This window comes from Manacus candei, unplaced genomic scaffold (genome assembly GCF_025592945.1).
Source record: "Manacus candei isolate 608988 ecotype Guabito, Panama unplaced genomic scaffold, ASM2559294v1 h1tg000008l, whole genome shotgun sequence".
NCBI classification, from domain to species: domain Eukaryota; kingdom Metazoa; phylum Chordata; class Aves; order Passeriformes; family Pipridae; genus Manacus; species Manacus candei.
The window spans coordinates 31,350,081-31,368,222 of record NW_026138056.1 but is presented as its reverse complement, the minus strand read 5'-3'; the positions used below and the strand labels follow the sequence as shown (position 1 = coordinate 31,368,222).

General features: G+C 39.4%; 1 protein-coding gene across 2 annotated transcripts; it reads right to left on the bottom strand.

Annotated features, from left to right (window-relative positions):
- Positions 1–3,870: 3,870 nt before the first annotated feature.
- On the bottom strand, positions 3,871–17,565 carry LOC127462776 (carbonic anhydrase 3-like). Of its 2 annotated transcripts, none has more exons than XM_051771690.1 (7): positions 17,360–17,563; positions 17,068–17,265; positions 13,608–13,726; positions 11,635–11,727; positions 9,711–9,776; positions 7,078–7,233; positions 3,871–6,128 (listed from the first exon to the last, which is right to left on the bottom strand). In XM_051771690.1, the coding sequence occupies exons 1-7, from the start codon at positions 17,394–17,396 to the stop codon at positions 6,009–6,011; spliced, it is 789 nt and encodes a 262-aa protein (XP_051627650.1). In that variant the 5' UTR covers positions 17,397–17,563; the 3' UTR covers positions 3,871–6,008. The 2 variants fall into 2 exon arrangements, with proteins under 2 accessions (XP_051627650.1, XP_051627657.1); XM_051771697.1 differs by lacking the exon at positions 3,871–6,128 and adding an exon at positions 6,732–6,978 and having other exon boundaries at positions 17,360–17,565.
- Positions 17,566–18,142: the final 577 nt, after the last annotated feature.

The following is an 18,142-nucleotide window of genomic DNA, read 5'->3' as shown; positions in this document are numbered from 1 at the left end:
TTCATCTGAGACCTGGTGCTGTCTTGTAGCGCCATGAAGTTTGTAAGTTTTAATGTCTTTGCCTCTGAAATAAACCCTTTTGAATCCTTTCCACCACCTTGGCATTTTGGGAAAGATACCTGGAAGATACCTTACATCCTGACACAATTACTACTTTAAAGGCAGAACAAATACCCTCAACTGTATTTAGATTACACTGACTCTATGCCTTTGCAGAATTTTTCAGTGGTGGAAGTTATAACAAAGTGCTAAACTAAGACATTAGGCTCGGAAAGTGTTGTTTCTAAACTTTCATCCCCTACCTTTCCCAACAGAGGCTATGAAATCAGTGTTTCAATTATAGGTCTTACACACTGTTGGGCAACAAATCAACGTTCATCTGTTTATTCAAGGGTCAGTAGCATTTGTTTAGCTGTAAATTTAGATAGGCTGCTGACACTGTTGCCATTTGTTGCTCAATGATGTTTGACAGGAACAAATATTTCGTGATTAAACTCTTTCTCCAACAGAGATTTATTACACAGACAATGCACAACACTGCGGGAGCTCTTAAATTAAGGCTTAATGGCTGGCAGCTTGCAGGGTTAAGAAAAGAAAAATCACTGTTCTCTGAAAGAAGCAAACTTTAATGGAAATGTCTTTGTTTTTTGATTCAGTGTAGAAATTATCGTAACCATGGAGGATGATTGAGACATATGCAGAGAGAAAAGGGCTATGTAGACTGAAATTGCTATTCAGGTGGGATATTGCTAGTATGCAGGGTAACGTGTCCTGCAGTCTTAGTCTCATAATTACTCAAATCAGCAACTAATTCAGTATATACCAGTGGTAGATTTTCATCTGTAACTCCTCTTACCTTGTGATAGGATTCTTTTGAATTTAGGAATAGAATTAGCTGGACTTTTCTCAGCCTATAAAAGCACTTATATACCTACACTTTGCATGAATAGACATGCAGAAAAATATAAAAGATTTTTAGATAGAAATGAATACCAGTCTGTTACTATCAACATTTATTTAAACATCAAGTCTTATAGTTTAAGAATAACTTGGATAAACTGCATTTGTTTCAGTGCTTAGTTACTCGTTCAGGGCAAGAGGAATCTGCACAGTGTGGCAGCTCAGGCCTCCTGTAAGCAGAAACTGGTGTCAGGAATATGACTGCTGAGAAACTGGCTCCACCATGTGGGCTCTGGAAAATGACCATTACAGGTCAAGAAGGAAGCAGCATCCTTCACTTTAGTTTTCAGCAAAGATGTTTGTGTTGTCTATGGGATAAAGGTAGGATGAATAGTGGAAATGTCAGTAAAAAAAAAAATTACTGGGAGGAATCAGAAGAATTAATAATCTTAATCTAGTAAAGCTTTATTATCTCTGCCATAAGGGTCTGAGAGAACTGGCCCGTGGTCTCGCTGGTCTAGCACAGCAAGGAAGCTCTTCTAGCTCCAGGAAGGAGTTGAGAGTTCTTCAACAGTTTTTTGACAGATCACCTCCAAGATATTAGTAACAGTAAAAAAGTGACAGTGTGCCACTAAAATTCACCAAAGACATATTTTTTCCTAACAACTACTACATATTCTGCTTACTGATGGCATGACAGAACAGCAAAGGCATGAGTTAATGTAAACCTCTGGCTTAGAGAATTAGTGGCACAATTACTGAGACTTACTTTTAGAATTCCCATACAGATAACATTCTGTACAATTGCTCCTGCTTGTGCGAAGTCCAAGTATGATCCAGTAGTGACTGAACCATTTCTTCTGCATACCCAATGGTGTCATCACTTCCAACCTTCCTGTTGGATTTTCTCCTAGAGAGACAGAATGCTATCTCTAGGGAGATCTTGTTAAATAGAGTTCTCAACGTAAGTGTTTTGTTCATTGAAGTGCATGGTCATTCTTGCAAGTATTTTACTATCCAGTCCAAACATAGAAAGTTAATTTTTCTATAATAATAATACTCTGTTGGTGTTTATTTTCCTGGTAATACCACAAGTTCTCCATGTGTGTTCAAATCTGTTTCTATGTTTTAATGAACACAAAACTTTACAGGTTTTCTGTCTCTCCCTCACAAGTAACCCTGAACTGGTTAATTTCATTGCATTGCACATTTCTGAAAATCAATATGTACAGCAGCCCTAACTGAAAAGAAGATACTTTATAAAATATGTTCTTAAAGAAAAGGTGAGTCCAATTTGATCTCTAATTCATCATTGGTTGTACACTACCTTTTGGGGGACAGGGCAATGTTATAAAATGTTCTAATCAATTCTTGGGTTTGGAAATTATTCTCAAATACATTCTATGTACTCCAGTATTGACAATGATAAATGCCAGAATTCATTGAGATGAAAAGCAGATAGATGAGGTGGAACACACGCTGTACAGCTACTCCCTTTGATGAGGAATGGGAGAAGATGCCTCAGGAAGAAATAGATATTGTCTTACTTTGTTCAACTCACTGACAGTATGAACATTCTTCAACTCTGATTACTCAACAGATGAACACCAGCAAGGAGATTCAGAACTGTCTTTCTTTGAGATTGTGCAAGTTTTGAGCTGGCTTCCCACCAAGTCCCCGAAACCTGACAACAAGGACCTGCTTCCCAGAGAGGGAAGAAACAAAAACCGACCTAAGCAGCCAAAGCTATAGCAAAAAATATATATACATATTTCATATGAGACAGATATATACAATGAGAATACTATACACCACAACTCCAGAAATCCCAAACAGCTCCCCAAAAGGGAAGAGGGGGAGGGAGAAGGGAAAAGGACAAAAAGGGACAAAGACCAAACAAGTCAACCAGCCAACTGAAGGTAAATTAGCAAAATCTCACCACTTCCCTTTGAACAAGCAGGATGGCTGGACACGGCCCAGCGCTCTCCCCTCACACGTGGCAGATAACAGCAGTCGCTGTAGGCCTCAGCTCCAGATAAGCCAGACTGAGACAGGCACCCACCGTTCTCAAACCTCGCCGGAAAGGAAGAGAGCAAGGTCCCACCTGCTGGCTTTATTTATACCTCCAGTTACATAAAGGAATAGCATGGAATACTTCCGTGATCACCTTCCTAGTTCCTTCCTGGTTACATGCTGGTCTCCAGGAAGGCCTAGAGTGAAACCATCACAGAGATATAGTAAAAAAGATATATATTCTTTTCATTTTGTGGTAGAAATGCATAACCATATGGGTTGTATACTAAGGGTCATAGCAGGAATTCACAGTTCGGTTATAAATTTATACCTGACTGAAAGATGGTGACACCTGTTTCATTTAATAAAAAAGCTTTCCATGTGTTTAGTGTTGGAACCAAAACTACTATTTCAATAGTTGATAAACTTCTGCCTATTCTACTTCTCAAAAGCAGTAGAGGAAACCTGCAAAGAAAAGTGCACTCAATATCTGATTTGCAGGCAATTATTCTTTCACAACTTTGTGTGCTTGAAAAGTATAAACTAATCAGGAAATATCAGAATTATGTAAAATTTCAGCTAACCCATCCACGTGTTTCTTGCAAGAAAACAAAATTCATATCCAAATGAGTGATATTCAGGGTCAAATATGAATGCGTGAACTTTGGTAAGATGTAAGAGAATGTTTGTGTGCAGGCAAGAAATAAACACTTTTTTTGTACCTGAAAACAGAGAATAAGTGATACTGTATAATCCTGATATTTTTGAGGATCTATTTGATTGGATACACAGAAACCAGGATGAGATATTAAACTCGAACAGCTAAAAATTACTAGAGTGTCTATTCCCCTATGTATATGTATCAAAGAAAGGATACAAATGTTTTCTAGTAAGTTCTTGCTACTTTCAGTCATCATGTAGCATTAGAAATAAAACCAGCAAGCAATTTTTCATTTAAGTCCATTTATTGGTTCTTTGAAGACATAAAAGCAGTTATGTCAAGTGCAGGCAACTAATCTTGTTTTATTGCCCCAATAACAAGAGATTTAAACATCACAGTCAGTGTCTTTCAGGTAGAAAGACTCAAACTCTTGTCTCAGTAATTTGTGTTAAAATTTTCTTATCACCAAGATCAACAGCATGTGGATACGAGCAGAAATTTTATATGTAAGACACAGTACAGTAGAAAAAAATGTTGCTTATGAGCTTTCTGTAGTAACATTTTTGTGTGTTGAGATGATGTACAGATTCAAGAGCGGAAAGAAAATCTAAGGGACTCTTAAAATCAATACTTTTAGAAATGCTGCACTCATAATATGAAAAGCTGATCTTCTGGTAAGATTAAGCCAATGCCAAAACATTTGTAAACAAGATTCAATCAATACTTTAGCTTCTGCTGACAGGAACTTAATTTTAAAAAAGAAACTGCTTTATACTAAGCAAAATACACTCCTAATAAACTGAAATATTTACTTTCAGTGGAACTTCAACAATTCTTAGACCATTTCTAAATGAATACAAAGGATCAAACTCTGCCCTCAGTTTCATTTCTGAATTCTCACTGAATTGTGCTGTTGACAATGGCAGAATTTCTTCAATGCTTCCCATTCATAACTTTCCTTTTGGAGCAACATTTTTCTAGTAAAGGTGGAAAATGAAACAGTTAAGGAGCCATTTGTAACCCTGCTTTTCTTTAGACTTTTACAAACCTCTTAAAAATATTACTGCGAACATGTTTGTGGCAACATCTAGAAGAATGCCTGTGTTACCTACTGATGAGTTAGAGGAACACGGAGAACCCAGAAGCTTCCTTTGTAGGATGATTTACTCAATATCTTTGACCACCCAACCTCCTGTATGTACAATATGGAACAATCACCCTGATGGTGAATATAATGTAGCAGATCTTTACTCAGATGTGGATTCAACCTAGATGGTACTTGTGTTACTCTGAAATGATAAAGTTTGTATGATGAAGTAGAGGGGAAGTTAATTGATTGGAAAGTTTCTGTGTGCCAGTGATTCCTTGCTTGGATCATATGTGCAAGCTGATGTGTCTCCCCAGAAAGGAACAGGGCCAAACAGAGTCCACTTATAGTCTCCAGCTACACAGAGTCACAATCAAAAAACCCTTAGGTGACTTAACCTGGATTTTTCAGTAGTGGGAATGACAAGTGACACATATGAATCATTCACAAAGATACTTTCCGTATGAAACAAAATCCCTCACAGCTGAAATCATTGCTATGCAGGCTAAGATGTCAAAAATAAAAAGCAGGCAGAGCATCAAAACTAAAAATTCATCATTCTGCGAGGTGACATAGAGCAGGAGAAAAAAGGCAGTTCCCACTCAGCAATACTAAAGCTGCTGTACTATATACAAGGTGACATGATACCAGCAGGATTCTACACTGGATGGGTGAAGTAGCAGCAGCAGTGAAAGAAGAAAAGATCAATAGTGGCAGCAGCAGGACATGGCAAAGACAGCAAATGCTGAAATAACAGCAAGATATCTTTTTTTTCTTCACACACAGAAATTGAGTATGCCTGATTATATCCCCAGAATACTAATCCAATGTTGGATAACAAACTATGAACAAGAGAGGGAAGGGAAGGGAAAATCTGACATGTTAAAGGGTTGCTTATTCTTTGGTTGTCAACACTGTTGGTGGGATATCTGAGGAAGATCACTAGAGACTCTGTAGGTATAGACGTTTTACCTCCTGTCCGTCTCCTGCTTTCCTGAGCTATTGGTTCATTTTTCTACCTTTACTATATTTTCTTTGAAATGACTTTTACATATTGAAACTGAGTCCATTTTTCTTCCAAGACCACTTGGCAGAGAAGTGACACTATCATAAATGCTGAGGCTTTGTGATCAAGAATCATGTATATCTCACAATTCCTTATTAAGCTTAGTATTTGCATACAGTATTTTTTCTGTTTTCAAAATCAGATTCAGTTTGCCACTCAGAATTTCAAGCTGAGAAACACAGACCTGGATCCAGAGGAAAAGCAGTAGACAGCAAAAACTAACTATACTTTGTGATGCAGGGATTTTCTCACTCAGGTTCAGCAGAGTGAGACTTGAGACTTCACTTGAATGAGGCTCTCACTATTCTGCCCTTCACAGGCTGAGGTGGGCGCCAGTTATCAACAAGTGGGTTCACGGGTTCGTTCTCACCATTCTTGGAAAGGCTACGGAGCTTTGCCATCTGCAAAGAAGAAGAACTAAAGTGTCCATGTGGAAGCACTGTGGTTCTTAATGCCTAGAACAAACTCTGAGATGGAGAAGGAATTTTCTTATATAATGACAGGCACACAACGGCAATGACAATTGGTTGTCTATGAAGGAGGATGCACATCTCCATTTATGCAAGGTAGTCTGATGGAAAAAGCTGGTGCAGAAGTTTGTATTTTGTTCTGTAAGGCAGAGAAGTGTATGCCAACTGGATTATTAAATTCAATCATGAATTCATCACTTAGCTGTTGTTCTTAAATTCAGTGTTGCTTTGTTAATTGTTAACCTTTCATCCATAAATCCATTCTGAAAACAGTGAAATCAGTAAAAAGGATATACCCTGATTCGAACTGCTGAAGCACTAAAAAGGTCACCTTATCCAGACTGGCTCTCTTTTTTTTCTTTTTTTTTTTTTTTCTCTGTGTAAATGCACATTTGAGCTATATGAATACAATTAGTGCATTACTTTGTGTTAACATTCAGGTTTGCAAGTTGTAAGTAATTTGATCCTTCTCACTGACAGCTCTTAGGAAGTCAAGATCTGCACCAGCAATTTCCTAAACTGAGAAACCAGTGAAATGTTAGTCTCACTTGCCACTTAGTGGTGAAATACACAGAATGAACTGAGGATGCTATGATGACTGAATTTTGTGGCTCGGGGGCACTTCCGCCTTAGCATGTTTTCAGGATCCCACGAACACTCCTGCTGAAGCTATTCCAGGAGGTGTCTAGCAAGAGGGCCTGATTCTCAAGGTCAGTTTTACAGTCCATTTCAACCGTCCAATCTGCAGGCAATTTCTCACAGTCCTCAGCTAAAGCTTTCCCTATCAAAAAGGGTAAGGTTACACAAGAGCTCACAAATCTGACATACTGAGACACTACTGAGAACTGGTAAAAGAGTAGCAGAACTAGGGAGAGTTTACCTGATCTGAGCTGACTTCAATTGGCTCCCTCAGGAGAATCCAAGTGATACACTCCTCACAGGGGGGTGTAGTGAATGAACCGTGGTAGGTCCAGTAGTCCCGAGATTTGGGGAAAAGAATTGAAGGATCAAAATGCTGAAAAGGAGCCTCTTTCCCCTTAGAGGAAAAAAAAATTCTGCAGTAAATCCAGGGATACGCATCTTAAAAGACATCAGTATCTATGCTGTTATAAAGGGAGCAATTAAATACCAAAATTCATGCAAGAAATCAATCCCCTCTTTCTCAAGCATTTTCCTGGCAATTAATAATAACTGACATTGTGATTACATAAATAAATTAAAAGAAATTACAAACTGAATTGTGTGGGACCAAAGATATTCAGTTTTACATTTTTCTATTCTGGAACTATCAAAATTGTGTTTTATTTTTGGTCAGTTGGGATGAAAGTTAAAGGCTGTGGCACTGCAGGTACTGTTACCCTTTTTATCCAACAGAATAGTGGCCAGGCATTTATCCCAGATTCGTTACAGTCTTCTGTCTGAAGGACAGTCTCCTCCCAAGACTGTACTCTAATTACATTGTTATGGTGACACTCTCAACCTTTTTGTTGGGACTGTTCCATTTAATGCAAAAAAATTAAAATATTTCCTGTAAGAGTACTGTATCGTAAATAACTTACGACTAAAGGTGACTGCAATCAGACAAGGGAGAACAGCAGACACCAAACAACATTTCCTGAGAAGTTTGCCACTGAATAGGATAGTATCTCCACTTTGGAAAGGAGGACTGTGATGAGTCTTCCTTGTTCCCTCTGGACAATAAAAATTAACCAAGGAAATCCAGTTCATTTCTCTACTGGTATTTAGGATGCAGTTCTGGAAAGTGAAATCTCTTATTCCTATATCCTTCTCCTAACATGGAGAATCTGCTCTAGATTGGAACAGAGAAAAAGTGCAATGGCAGGCCATACATCCTTGCACAAACAGAGTAGAAAGAATAACATCAAGTCTTCAAGTATATCTTCCAGGAAAAATTGTTCTGTAAGTTCAATATGAGTTTGCAGATAACTTCACAAAACAAATTGTGATTTTTCAATAAAAAGAGTGTCCAAAAACTCCTCTGCCTGTAATGCATCAGAGCAATTGAAATTGCATGTGCAATAAATATACCAGTGATGCCATCCATTACTGTTTCGTGAAAAATAAGTAATCTTGGTAAATTGTATGTGATGACAGGAAAGAAAATAAAATAAGAGAGAAAATACAAGCTGTCATTTTCATATGCACCTATATTGCTCTGGTTTTCCTCAGCTGTTACTTTTTCCAGAACCACTACAGAGAATATCTGTATGTAGGAAATCAGACTTCTATTTTTTTTTCTGTTAGAAGTTATAAAATCTCCAGTTAGATAGTCTCAGATAGAATGCAGTGGAGTGGATATCACTGCCATCTTGTCATCATTATATGACACAGAGTTTCATAGGATGATTGATCAATTTTTTAATAACTGTGGCAAAGCTCTTCTGCATGCAAATGGCCAAAAATGCTATAGGGATTATGAGAGAAAGCCAAATCTGTATCAAGACAGATACCATTGACACAGCAGGGGAGCAATAGGTAGAGTGAAAAAAAAATAACCTTCAGTTCCCTCAAAAGAAAGAACAGAATTGCATTTGAAGACTAAGAAAAGGTTGAACAAATAAAATTATTATGACTCTTAGTTAGGAGAGAACAGATTTCTTACTCAAGTCAATGACAGTACACACATACATAAATCAAATGCAAAAAATTCTGCTAAATTTGCAAGAAAATGCTTACAGATTTGTAAAATTTAGCCCTGGTGATTTGGTGATATATTCAAGGTCAAATACAAAAAGGGATTTTCAGCATCATTAGAAGTATAAAGTTTACCATGAAGTAGAATTGCTAAACTATACCCAGAGATTGGGTTTATATTCAACAATAATGCTAAATACCAGTAGATGCAATATCTCAATTCTCTGCAAATAACTCCCTTTTGCAGTGGTATCTATGCAATCGGTAAGGGCTGTGAGCCTTAGATCATTAATTAAACTAGAAGATAATTTAGAATATGTTTGCAATGCCATTTGTGTTAGCATCATAGGAAGAGAGGACTGGTGCACAAACTGCACCATGTAATCCCTTTTATAAATAAACACAGTTCCATCTTAAAACTAATAACATTTTTAATCTCTTCTACATAGACTGGGAGCCTCACCCATCATTCCTGTGAGTTTCTTCTCATTTCAGGCTAACTAAGTTTCTGACTCCTTTATATGCATATGTTTTGGCCACTGCTGTCCTCATATTCAAAAACCTTTTCATTTCTTCTTGCTATTTGCACACTAGCCTATTTTTATAGAGCAGTACCAATAAGACTATCAGTGGTGAATGCAAGGATTGATAAAAAAATCCTCTACAACAAGAATACTTGCAGAAGTGAGGAGTTATCTGTTTAAATAAGTAAAAGAAAGAATCCTGCCCTACATTCCAATGTATCACCTCTGGTGCTACTCTTAGGCACCAAGATGATGCCAAAAAATGAATCTGAACTTCTGATTTCTACTTCTGCTGCTTTTCAGCAACATTATATCACCAAAATTCTTTTGATACCTTAGTCTTAATGTTATCAATTTCTTCAAGAATTCTCTTCATCTCTGGTTTGGGAGTTTTTCCAACCTGCAAGGCAAAGCACAAGTACTGTATCTTTTTCATCATGTTCCACAGTATTGAAAGAATTTCAGCATATCCCATCTGTCACATTAGGCAGCAGCACTCTCAGAGCATCCAGTAGAGACTGACAGAAAATGACATGTGTTAAAAGAGCATCCAAAATAGCAGATTGCAGTAACTGGCTTTGCAATTGGAACGTGTGCGGAAGGACTCCACAAGGCATCACTGACTGTCTGAGGTGAACTACACACTCAGACAGTGTGAACTACACTCTCCAGGGCCTTGCCCTTGGCTCTTCTTTGAAAGCAACCCACAACCACTGTGAGACATATGAGCACTCAGCAAAGTGTTTATGGTCTGAAGAGCTGGAGTTCCTGCAGATACTTCAAATGTTCTGCAGCACATATGCAGTCAGATCAGACTGTGACATAAGACATATGATGAGATTCATGTCTCGATATCCTCAAGCTGTGGGGTCACTTTATTACTTGTGTTCCTGACATTTAGCACTTCCAAAAGCTTTGACATGGCTCTGCATCCCAGAAGAGTAAAGACAGTATGCCTAAGATGTGCTGTAATCGCCATTTTTTTTTTCAAAAGAGATGAAATTCAACTCCTCAGGAGATAATTCAATCCTGTTTTAGCAGTATTCCAAACACCAGTAATAGAACATGACAAACTCTGTGAAAAACAATGGCTCCTTTACCAAAGAGCAAGAAGGAAAGGGGGAAAGAAGGCCAAAGAAGATATAGTGATACCACTTTTCTAGACCTTTTATCTGACCTTAATATGATTATTAAGAACATAGTGTAATGCTTTGTAATCTGTGTTTTACAAGACAGTGCTTTAGTCTAAAATAGACCAAAAGAAATGACCAAGTAAGAATAATCCAAGGATGTAATCATAGGGGAGAATCTGGACAGGTGCTGACCTTCAGTTTAAACTAACCACAAGAGAAAAGGTCAGGCTGGCTCACAGTATAACAGAATTAAAATGACATTGTATCTAGTCTGCCCAGGGACACTGTGGCAAAATTAATTACATCCACTTACTATTGCTTGCGCAAATGCCACTTACAGGTGATAAAACAATAAAAGGAAACCTATTCTCTGATGATGTGTTCAAGCTGATATGCCTACCTGCAGGTAAAAGGACAGCCACATATCTGAAGTTTGCATAATTTATTGCTATTAGGCTGTGTGCCTGTTAGTGTTTCTCAATGTCCTAGACCATGTACAGATTTGATACTAGGATTGCTTTCTTTCTGTTAAGTTTTAAAAAAAATCAATTAGGAAATACTGGTACAAAATTATTTTGTTATGGAGCTGCTGTATTTCAAGGTTAGAATGTTCAGTGAAATTCTTTTACCATGAATTACTTCTTTTTGGAGTAGGTTCATTGAACTCCTTTTGATTCCCAGCTTAAGTGGGAATCAGCCAGAGACCAGGGAAGGGAATCAGTCAACATAACCTTGCTGAGAGGCAGGTGCAACACCTGCTAGCAGACAACAGGCAAGAGGAAACACTTATACGGTGCAGTGTCCTCCCCACTCAATGCACACCACAGTAAAAGGTTGCTCAGCTATCAGGGACAAAGTTAGCAAATGTCCCAGGCTTGAAGTTATGGATCTCTTGTTCAATACCCATCATGCCACTGGTATCACAAATGGTGTCAGAAGTTGGCTCTGAATGGGTTAGTGCACGGAATCTGGAGCACTCAAGTCCAGAAGTACTGAAGTCAACTGCTTTGAATGTTTTCCTGCAAAACGATGCAGTGCGTGATAAAACAATGGGAACATTTTCCCCTGGTACTAGAGGAGGATGAAAAACACAGAGATTATAAAGACTGAATATTTGCCACTTACTTTCAGAAAAATGCCTATAACAGCCACACCATCAGGTTGTTTCAAAGCTCCAGCAAAATTACCATGTTTTGGATTCCAGTGCACCATATGTAACTAAAAATCAATGAAATTTCAGTTATAAATACAAGAAATTGCCAGCAGCACAATCTTCACTTTAAATTAAATAAAGAAAAGTGTCCAGTACACAGTAAGTAAAAGAATGGACATGAAAACGAAACCTCTATGTAAATATTTCTAACTGCTGTTTCCATGCTTCTATATGCTCACACTTTCTATAAAGCGTTGCTTCGCATTGAATTGAAGCATGAGAAAAAAAATGAAGTTTCCTACGCAGTAATCAGACAATGCAACTATAAGTAGTTTAACCCAAGCACATGACATGGACACATTCTGTGCATAAAACACCTAGTGACATGCACTTCATCTCAAGTACATTTTTAGATCTTCTGGTTATGCAGATATCAGCTCAAGGATTTACACTGGGTTGTACGTAGTGCATGCATTATTGTTTTGTATCTCTTATTACTCTTGACACATTGTACTGGACAGGAGTGGGGATAGTAATATGACATTTCTCATGTCTACTTTCAACAATAATGTATTTTCAGGATATAGTTCAAATTTTTACATCTCTGTCCAGAAAATCTGTAGCTCATGCATATAGCTACAAATGCTGCAAGCAGCGGTATGGAATCTCAGACTAAGTAGCATCTGCAACTCAGTGTTATACAGGAAAAAAGTCTTTTTCTTAAAGTTCATTTAAATTGACAACAAAGTAGTTTGCCCTGAATATAATTAATGTATTGTTCTCTGTTTCTTTTCTCTTGAGGATAAGGATTTTATTGCTAAGGATAAAGTTGGAGCAACTATATATCTTTGGTTGCAATGTAGGAAAATTTCATACATTCCAGACTTTCTTCTCCTGTCAATAAATACACGAGTACTGCTAACAAAAGTAACATAAAAAGTCTGTGCTTGAGCTAACCAAGAAATGGTTTGAGGAAGCAGAATTCTTCTTTTAGTTGGCCGCAGAAAGTAGAGCACTAGCAAGGTTTGGCTGCGGTTAAGGAAGAAAATTTCCAAGCCATCTCCCACAGTCATCTCTGCAAGGTTTGTGCATGCTGATCCTGAAAATATCTGCCTCAGTTTTGTCCTGTGACAGGTGGGCAAAGCCTCTCTAAGCTCTGTACCTTGAGGGTATAGTTATAAGGCAGGAAAACACTACTGCAGGATTTTTGTGGGCATAGATATATATTTTGAGACTACTTTCAAATAAGATGAAGAAGGCAACATTTGTTAGTAATTCACTAGCATCAATAGCCAATTTTCTTATATTTATGACCGGAAGAAGTCTTCAGGGCCTAAAAAAGGCATTAATTTTAGAAAATTTGGACAACAGTCCTTCAGTAGGTTACATTAAAAAAAAAAAACAAAAATGAAACAAAAAATCTATTTTCCATGGTTCATGAAAATAAATCCAGTTATTTTAAAGCAGAGATGTCCAGAAACTAAAATCTACTCTGAATCAGTTTCGAGGTGGATCTAATTTTGAATGTCAGTTTATCAAATGTGATTTTACTAAGCTTTTCTATTAATTCATAATGCTTTCTGAAACTAACTTGGTAACCCAAGCTATACCAGAAATGGCTAAAAGCTAAAAAACAGCAGCAGAAAACAGATCTTCCTATTTGAAAGTAACCAATTGGTTTATGAAAAATATTTTTAAAACATTCTAAAATACCATAAAAACTCTTGCTTGAAGAAAAGAAGTCTGTGTTAGTATATACTTGCAAAGACACATTTATTGCCATGTAACTTATCCCACTGCACGCTAACCAATATTCACAAGTTCCACAGACAGAGAAAAATTAATGACTAAATACTAGAAAAAGGGAGAACGGTTAATCTGCTCAGATGCAAAATCAGTCGAATTCCAGTTAACACTGAATACTACTATTAAAAATCAGTCCTACCTCTGCTGCATATTTCACCCCATCTATAACATGCTCAGAGCCGTGGTCATCAGAGGAACCCCAGTGCAAGTGCAGCTGCCGCAGCCTGTAGGCGCCGGTGAGCGGGCCCCCTCTCAACACTGCAAGGGACAATCTGCGTCAGCACCAGCCGACAAAACCCTGGCACACGCGGTCTCTGAACGGGGACCCACCGGAGCACCTCCTTTAAATCCAGCAGATTGCAGTGGGGGGTCACAACACTCACCAGTTCACGTGGTTGGGTCTACATTCTGTTATCACTCAGGAGTTCTGTTTGATGTGAAAACTGTGGAAACTGCTGTGAGTCAAGCATAGAATCAAACCCCACCTGGCCAACAAGCCTTTTTTCTCCTGGCAAGTGGACACACTACAGTTTATGATGTGGAGAGAGAAGGAAGGTTTTCACAGATGGTTCTTGTCAAGAAAGGGTCTGTCGTAGAAGGATTGGGGTTAGGGTTGTTAAATTAATCCAGAGATGCTTCGAAGAGTACCTCTAGTCCATGACTGGCATACCTTTTACAGTTCAGACAACTAAACAATGGTTACAGCATAGTTTGCTGCTCCTAAAAAAAAGTAAAAATTAAAAAAAAAAAAATCTATTTCTAGAAAGTTAGGGAAGACAATAAAGTTTAAATTGTTCTCAAGCCTCCAATGAAACAAATTAAGAAGCTGTTACTTCTGCTGTCTTTAGCCAAATAATGCTGATCATGCATCAGTCTGACAGTTGACATCAACTCTGACTTTCAAAAAATCACACCTGCTCTTTCAGCCTGGAGATTCTTTTGAGCAGGGACTGCTTAGAGGTTAAGCTCTCAAATATATTTTTCATTCATTACCTAAGGTTGGAATGAGTCGTGTTTCCTTACACAGAAAGCTGATAATGTAGTTCACAACTGCAGTGCCAGAAGACCTTGTTTAAATAGCATTCAAGTTTGAACTTCTACCAATAGCTTTGAAGTTCAAAGTTAACATTGAAATAATAAATCCTCTTTTGCCCAATGGTCTCAAATGAATTCTTGATATCATATGTGTTGGAATACCTACACAGAGCAAGAGGTTTAACTTTGCAGTTTCTCTTTTTAGTTGGTAGGTGTCACAACCATCAAGGGGAGGGATGGAAAAAAAGCCTTGTTGAGTTTTAGGCATGCAGTTCCTCTTATTTTTTGAGTTTGTACGTACATCAATAAATTATCCTAAGTCAATATGGTATTGAGTAAACTTTCTGTAGAGGCCTTCAATGGGAAATATTTCATATTATTATAATCACCGTTATTCTTATTTCACTTTTGAATATAAAACAAATAAAGCATAGACTCTAAGATTCAACTCCTCACAAATATTTGCTTGCCATTTCAAGCCGGAATCAATGGTAGGCAGGGACTTTCAGGAGCTGAATTTATGTGATTTACCGACACTTAAAAGCTGTATCAGTATCAGAGTTGGAGACTCATTTAGCAGTCGTTTCTTAAAGGTGGCCCTTTCCAGAGCTCAAATACTGTGAAGCACTTGAAAATAGCACTTCATAACAGGACATAAATCTCTATAGCATGAAAACAAATCTTTTTAAAATTCAAAATTTTCCATATAATTGGAAAATAAAGGCTATCTTTAAGCTATATTTCTTTTTCCAATTAAAAACTACTACTTATCTCTTGCCACTGTAGAAGCCAACAAATGAAGATAATAACATGGCTATGGAATTCATTCTCATGTGGTCTTTCAGAGCTGTCAAACATTGTATTTTATTCTGATCAGACACGTTCCTGTGAAAGGTTTGAGTCCTAAATTACTGCCCAGCAGCCTGCAGAAAGTCAGGGCAGCCAGGAGTGAATGTACACACTTGATGCTCAGAGAACAACAGAGATGATGGGGAGGGGAGAGGCAGGGAGGGAACAGAGGGAAGATGATTTAGAGGAAGAGCTGCACCAAGGGCTGTACTTTGCTTGTCAAATCTTTCTCCAACACAGTTCCTTGTGCAGACATCTTCTTCAGCAACCTGTCTAAACATTTCAGCCTTTAGGAAGCTGCAAAGAAGATAGAGTAGAACCCCCACATGAAAAAGTTCTTTATCAATTTACTTTTCATGCTTTCAGTCATGGCATAAATTTTATGCAGTGCTTGTGGAAGAGCATTCCAGTTTATAAAAGGGCCTTGTTACAAGGGCAGGTAGTGATAAGACAAGGGGGTACATCTTCAAATTGAAAGAGTATGATTACATTGGATATTAGGAAGAAATTCTTTGCTGTGAGGATGGTGAGGCATTGGAATAGATTGGCTGAAGAAGTTGTGGGTGCCCCATGCCTGGCAGTGTTCATGGCCAGGTTAGATGGGGCTTTGAGCAACCTTGTCTAGTGGAAAGTGGTGGTGGTGGTGTAGTTGTAACTAGATAATCTTTCAATCCAGACCATTTGGTGATTCTATGATAATAAAAGTGCAGTTTATGTTGAGACCACTGTGTAAAAATTGTGGTAATAAATACTAAAGGACCATACAAATACACAACTTAGACATGGTCCTGGTCCTAAATAGTTTAGATTCCATCTGAGACATATGGAAAAATAGCAGGTAGCTGTAATGGTAAATAAAGAAATCCAAGGAAACAATGATCTCATCAAGATAAACACAAGCAATAGTGATCTTTCAATGTAATATGGATGTATTTCATTAATTATATAGCTTACTAAAAACAAAATCCCAATACAAATGCCATCAAAGCAGATGGAGAAAAATACAAAGGAAAGTAACTGTTTTCCATTAGTCAGATTGCTTGATAATTTTATTGCAGTCAATACTGCATGCTCTTGAGATGTCTTTGCATTATATTATGTTGTCAATTTATTATTCATTTTGACAGTTGTTGCATGTCTGCATCCAGAGCTACACAGATATAGTTCTGGAATCAAGGTTTGAAAAATTTAGCTTAAAGATATGAGACTGTTCGCTCTCAGTTCTATAGCAATGCCATGCCATAGCTTTCAAGAAACTATGAAATGTTGTTTTCATGAATGATATTTTAGTAGCTTTTTTAGCCTATGGAGTACCTGAAGAATTCCCATACAGAAGAAATCAAGATCACAGTCAGTGGAAATATATGTACAAGTTTTTTGTTTACAGGGTGCCTCAGAGCATTCTAAAGCTCTCTGGGCACCACTCTTTTCTCTTATACAAAACCTGAGGATATGGTGTCTGTGCTGAAGAAGATGACACAGAGAGAAGTCCACCTTCCAGCTGAGTCTGTATTTCAGGGGTGACCCTGCAGCTACAGTCTCCCTGTCCCACCTACAGATTCACCAGAATAAACCCCAGGAGCATCCTTTTACATTCCCAAGTGACTTTTCTCTGCTGGCCTGTGTAGGCTGGATACTAGGGGATGCTTTTTGATGCTCGGCGCTTTGCAAACCTCGATTCCTAGCAAGGCCAGAAAACCAAACCAGAAACTGACCTGATCGATCAAAAGTGTCGTCGAAGACGACGCGGCAGGTGCGCCCGTTGTTCAAGATGGTTTTCGCTGCCCCGGGATCGTAACTCGCATGCCAAGTGGGAAGAGAGCTGTCGTGCTGCACGTCCTTGCTGTTGATCTCAATGGGCGACTGCTTGTCTCCCTTGGCAAGGGGGTAGTTTTCGTGCCAGCGCTCGGGTCCTGAGGTACAAAGGCAAAGGAGACGTCTCCCCGGCTCAGCCGGGCTCAGCCGGGCTCAGCCCCGTCCCGCCCGACGGCCCTGAGCCCCGCTCACCATTGTCGCTGTCGTACCCCCACACAGACTGGGCCATGGTGCCGCTACCCGCGCCCTGTCCCGCTCCCTCCGCTGCGACTCCGCTGGTGCGGTGGTCCCTTCCTTCCCTCCCTCATTCCCTCCCACCCCGGGGGGCTTTTTATAGACCGCCACGGCTTCGCGTCCTCCCCGGAGGGAGGGCAGGAGAGGGCGGCGGCGGGAGGCTGCGGGGCGGGCAGGGCTGGGGGCGGTGGGAGCCGAGGGGGCGGGCAGACGCGTGTACTCCCCTCCGGAGAAGGCAGGGGGATGCCGGCGAGGCGCCGCGGCTCCCTTCATCCCGCTGCCTCAGGCACGGCTGAGCCCGGGGACAGACGGTCTGACGGCGCGGGCGGGCAGGTGCTGGTGCCGCTCCCCGCAGCCCCGCGGCGATGGGGAGCTGAGAGCGTGGAGAGCTCACCGGCTGAACCAGCGCGGGGAGCTGGCACCAGGGAACGCAGTTCTCCCCTCTGCGGGCAGTGCCACGGGCAGGAAGCCTACCAGGGAGTCTGGACGAGTTCCCAGGGCGGGCAAACTTCAGCTGTCCCGCTTCCCGGATTTCACAAATACTCTCATCAATAGCTCTGAAACACCCTATGTCTGAAAGGCAGACATATATCATAGCCTGCAAAACCATGCTTTTGTACAAAGGTGGACTGCCAGCCCTCAAGGAGGACATTCCTGACCATTGGCTCAAATCCGGGTTTTTTGTGTTGTCCAGTCAGTTCTCCTTCATGCAGGGAGCTTTACACAGAGTCCATTTCTCAT